The sequence below is a fragment of the Papaver somniferum genome, chromosome 2 (assembly GCF_003573695.1).
Source record: "Papaver somniferum cultivar HN1 chromosome 2, ASM357369v1, whole genome shotgun sequence".
In the NCBI taxonomy this organism is placed as follows: domain Eukaryota; kingdom Viridiplantae; phylum Streptophyta; class Magnoliopsida; order Ranunculales; family Papaveraceae; genus Papaver; species Papaver somniferum.
In genome coordinates, this window is record NC_039359.1 from 206,786,732 (window position 1) to 206,792,002 (window position 5,271).

At 40.1% G+C, this 5,271-nt stretch overlaps 1 protein-coding gene across 1 annotated transcript; it reads left to right on the forward strand.

Annotated features, from left to right (window-relative positions):
- Positions 1 to 3,555: 3,555 nt before the first annotated feature.
- LOC113352664 (RING-H2 finger protein ATL33-like) lies at positions 3,556 to 4,838 on the forward strand. The gene is made up of 2 exons (XM_026596461.1): positions 3,556 to 3,969; positions 4,368 to 4,838. Exons 1-2 carry the CDS (start codon positions 3,556 to 3,558, stop codon positions 4,836 to 4,838), a joined length of 885 nt encoding a protein of 294 aa, XP_026452246.1.
- The last annotated feature ends 433 nt before the right edge of the window (positions 4,839 to 5,271 follow it).

Below are 5,271 nucleotides of genomic sequence, written 5' to 3' on the forward strand. Positions count from 1 at the left end.
GGTCAAAATTCGAAGATCCAGACAAGTACACAGCCTCATGCATTACCAACAGCTAATGAAGATTTATCAAGTAAAAGCGTCATGCATGTCTTCAACAAGATTTCTATCAATAATGGAGGAATCAAGTCAACGTCACCACCGGCTACATTCCATGCCACGAGTTCACAACAGAAAGCGCCACCATGAGGACAAGAGCATCAGTTCCAGCCGCTTACAATTCAACTTTTGACAACATAGGAAATGCCACAACGCCACTAACGCCGATGCCGACCTATTTCAAAGCACGCCAAAATGGTAAACAAAACTCTCCCCCTACGCTGCCCAAATAATTATAAACTTACTCAATATGACTGCCATGCTTAGAAATATAACGTGCCTATCTAGTTGATTACCTCACTCAGTAAATATCGTGCCAAAACAATTCGAGTAATAAAAATCCATTTGCTCACTCTTATAGTAGAATAATAATGTGAAAATGTGATGGTATAGCATAGCTGCATGCGACTTCTATGATGAATATTTACATTTCTGGTTAAACATCTCTCAAGCACGATTAGCCTCACCAACTAGTAGACAAAGGGTGATACCAGCACTTTAATTTGGCATCTCATTACGATGCTCATACGTGTTCCAATTTTATAGAGAGAGAGGGTAGAAACCCTCCAAAAGGCGCCCTCAAGCCTTTAACAACGTAAAAGACGGCGAGAAGATGGAAAGCCGAAAAGACGTCGCACTAGGGGACTTGCAGGAAGAGCGCAAGCCCAAGAGACGCCGAGAAGAGGGAGAGTTGAAGATACATCATACAAGGGGACTTGCAGGAAGAGAGCAAACCCCACAGACGCCGAAAAGAGAGCAAATCGAAGAGGCGCCACACCAGGGGACTTGCAGGAAGAGCGCAAGCCCAAGAGACGCCGAGAAGAGGGCGAGTCGAAGATACATTACACAAGGGGACTTGCAGGAAGAGAGCAAGCCCGACAGACACCGAGAAGATAACAAGTCGAAGAGACACCGTATTAGGGGACTTGCAGGAAGAGAGCAAGTCCAAGAGACTCCGAGGAGAGGGAGAGTCGAAGAGACACCACTAAGGGACATGCAAGAAGAGTGCAAGTCCAAGAGACACCGAGAATAAAGCGAGTCGAAGATACGCCGCACTATGGGTCTTGCAAGAATTGATCAAGTCTAAGCGGTTCTGAGTCAAGACTACGGGACTTGTAGCGAGCGCACAAGTCAGAAATCATCATTGGACAAGGGGACTTGCGAGTAAACGTGCAAGACCTTGGCAAGAGGCGCATACGACTGACTAGGGGACTTGCAGCAAGCGTGCAAGTCGGAACCATCCGAGCTTGAAACACAAGATGACTTGCGGGAATATGCAAGTCTCAATGTAAAGGCGCCAGAAGAAGCGCGCAACGACAGAAGAGCTGAGGGAGCAGATAGACTATTGAGAAGGCTAACGCCTTGCCCAAACATCCAGGGGACTTAATGTAGATACCTGGAAAATGTCAAAGTAGAATGTCAGCCTCCCCACATCCAAGAAGAGATGCTAGAGAGTATTCCCTCCAATACTGGGGAAATCTCCCCATATCCAAGAGAAAGCGCTACATAGCGCCCCTTCCGAGGCACTACACAGTCCAAATCGTGTGGGTTCCTAAAGAAGAATCTTAGGTACACTTGCACTACTGTAGGGACTGATGTAAGATAAGAAAATATGGGAGAAGATGGAATTTCTTGGTAGCGGTGGTGATCTACCAGATGAACTTTGGTTTAAAATCTGGAGCACAGGTGAATCAAGCAGCAGCTCCAGCAGCCATGATAATAAGGGTGAATCAAGCAGCAGCTGCAACACCCCTAATAAGAAGTTGGAAGTTTTTGGTAGCGGTGGTGATCTACCGGATGAACTTTGGTTTAGAATCTTTATTCTTCTTCTACCAGATAATTCAGTCTATGATTTAAGGTGTGTTTCGAAACGATGGAATTCGTTAATTAAAAACCCTTATTTCATATCCCAAGTATTTAATAATTTGATACTTTCTTCGCCATGCACTATATTTTGCAATTCTGTTGGCTCGTTTGTCAATCAGGCCGTCTTATCATCGCGTATAGGGTTATGGCTCAGAATTCCTCATGAAAAACAACAGCGAGGCAACGGAGAAAACGTATACCTTTTAGGTTCAAGTAATGGATTGGTGCTTTCTTCAACTACAGAAGAATATCAAATTTGGTATTATGTTTGCAATCCAATTACTAATGAATGGGTCTTAGTACCGAACCCTAATGGACGTGATGATCAACGGGCCTTGAATTGTTTATATTGTGATACATCTTCTTCACGAAGCTTAGAAACTACAACTACTTATAAAGTCATTCGGATTCCAGAAGTTTTAAATCCATACAAGATGTTCGATATTGAGATATTTTCGTCTGAAACCAGTGAATGGAATGTGCATAAAATGTCCTGCCCTGAAGAAATTGTTATAGCACACCCTTTCAAAAGTAATTTAGTTTGTAGTAATGGAGTTTTGTACTGGGTTGAAGGAAATAAAACAGGAGTAGTAGTTTACGATCTAAACACCAACTTCAAGAGAAGCTGTGGAGGCCGCAATGAATGTCCGGTAATTAATCTGCCAAGGAAGAGTGGAACACATGACGATAAGTATTATTGTCTTGGGGAGTCGGAAGGTTCAGTCTGCTATAGCCACCGCTATGGTAAAAAGATTTTTGTTTGGGTACTTGAAAATGGAAAAAAGTGGAATTTGGTACACGAGATTAGTATCACTGATTCTGATAAGGCTAAGCCTTTAGCTTTCAACCCAACAGATCGAAATGTCTTAATTCTTGGCGAAATTGGTACTTCTAGTCCTGGCAAAACTGATACTACTAGTCCATACGCTTACAATGTTGTTACAAAAGAAAAGGAAGTACTGAAGCAACATTCATCATCAACTTATGGAGTTCTTCCATTCACGATTAAGCCGTCACCAACAACAGTGCTTCACCAAAATAGGTTGCTGCCCCCAAAACCTGCAAACTGATTTCGGCTCGCAGGTTCTGCTATTCATTTTCTTGCTTTTTTATCTGACTGCTGCCCGGTTGGTACTAGTTCTCAACTGAAACTGAATTTTCACAATATTGCTTGCTTGAATTCTAAACTGGATTTTCACAACATTGTTTGAGCTTATGGAAGATGCATTACTTTATGGGGGTATTATGTTTCTGCTTGCCATTTAGATTTCGTTGGTATTTCAATTCTGTGATTACTGTTAATTATGTCAAGGACAAATAAGAACTGAAATTTTTCTGTATAATTGACTCGTATTTTAGACTTGCTCTTTAGTATGCTAAGCTCAACTCTTAATAATTAATTAAAATAAGTTGATGGACTAACCTATTGCGGATTCCGTAAAAGCTACACCAAGTGGAATAAATTAGAATTCCTAGTTAACCTGTAGCAAAAGTTACATTCATCTTGATACCTACATTAATCTTGTTTAATTGCCTCGTACTCTTCGCAATCTTTTTCTAAGCGATTAACAGGAATAGCTAGTCTGTCTTCCCATGGGATCTCTACAGCAACCACCACCTCCTCCGGAGATGCCACGAACTAACTTATCTCCTTTCTATTACGGTCTAGTCGTGATAGGTTCCACGGCAATTATTCTTGCAATACATAACATCTTTGTCGTTGGATGGTGCATATCTCGTCGCGGAAGACAACCACGTCAAATCCCTATTGATCTACCACTACCGGTAATCACTAGCCAGATTTTCAATAGAGACTCGAGTTCGCTACTAATTTCTACATTCAAAAATAAGAAAGAAGGGAAGGATGATGAGTGTGTTATATGCTTATCGAGTTACGAAGATGGTCAAGATGTTCGACAGTTGTCTAGGTGTAAACATTCATTTCATGCTTCTTGTATAGATATGTGGCTCTTCTCTCATTCAGACTTCCCAATTTGTCGAACAACCGTAGGACCACATTCAGAAAATTCTACATTCTGTTCTGCTTAAAAACCTTGCTTGTAGTGCATTTGTTTCTTCCATTATTGTCATTCAATTATTAGGCCACATTTATATTTGGCCAAGGTGATTGAATGGGCCACAAGGAAAAGTCACAACCACAAGTACATTTCCGACGAACCATTTTTTAGGACCATTTTTTTTTTTTGGGACCATGGTCTTATTAGGCCAACCTCCCTATATTTATAAGGGGTGTCCTAAAGTTAGTAAATACACATTTATCCTTTATTTTAAGTTAAATTAAAACTAACCTAACAACTATATAAATCTAATCATTTTTTAGGACCATGGTTTTTTCTCTTTGCTTTATGTAAAATTCTCTTGTAACTGTGGTATGTTTTTTGTAGTCTGGAAATGCCAGTAACAACCATGCTAGCACTAGCATTGTCTGTGAAAATGGCAGTCCATTTAGCAGAACAAATGTGGTTTCACGGCCAGCGGGAGTGCCAGAGAAGAATAGAGCTTGCAGGTTACTCAGTTGGTACACTGAGGGCGAGATTGTGGCTGATGTAGTTATTGCTGAAGCAGATCCAAAGAAGTTAATCCATGGAATGCCAATAGGTTTTGGAGCTTACAAGGTATCTGTGAAAGGTTCTCGTGTGGATGATGCTCTTCTCTACAGGCAAACCAATGAGTTGAAGTGTATCCATGATGTTATAGGAACTTACATCTCATGGGCCAAGGATCTGATATTGCTTGACTATCCATCTGACTTCTTAATCTTCTTTGGGAGTGTTTCAGGAAACTTTCTTCTTTTGCTGCTCTTTTTTTGCGTCACTGGATATTTTGAATGGTCAAACGGTTTAGTGTTTGAATGATCTAAAACTAATTAGGTGTTTGAGGGGTTTAAGTGTTTGAATGAATGTTGGTACATTATTTTAATGGTGAAATGGTTTAGTGTTTTAATGATCTTAAACTAGTACATTTGCATGAATAATGCTGGTATATTTGAATGTTGTCGCCAATTTCATTTGATTTTTTTCATAAATAATAAAGAACCACAACTGTTATAAAAGCTTGTAAGTGGATTGTAATACATGTTTCTGCTACACGTAGCTTGGTTTTCAAAGATTTGACATACAACTCTAACAATACTTGTCAAGTAAATACTTGCAAGTCTTCTTGTTGTTGTCAAATACTTGAGATACAACTCATACATGAGTTTTCAAAAAAATAACTTGCAACTCTTCCTTTTGTTGTCAAATACTTGAGATACAACTCATAAATGAGTTGCCAAGACAATAACTTGCA

Coding starts and splice junctions, on each gene's coding strand:
- LOC113352664 (XM_026596461.1), top strand. CDS start 3,556: ATGGGATCTCTACAGCAACCACCACCTCCTCCGGAGATGCCACGAACT. Junction 3,970..4,367: donor TCCCAATTTGTCGAACAACC/GTAGGACCACAT, acceptor TGTTTTTTGTAG/TCTGGAAATGCCAGTAACAA.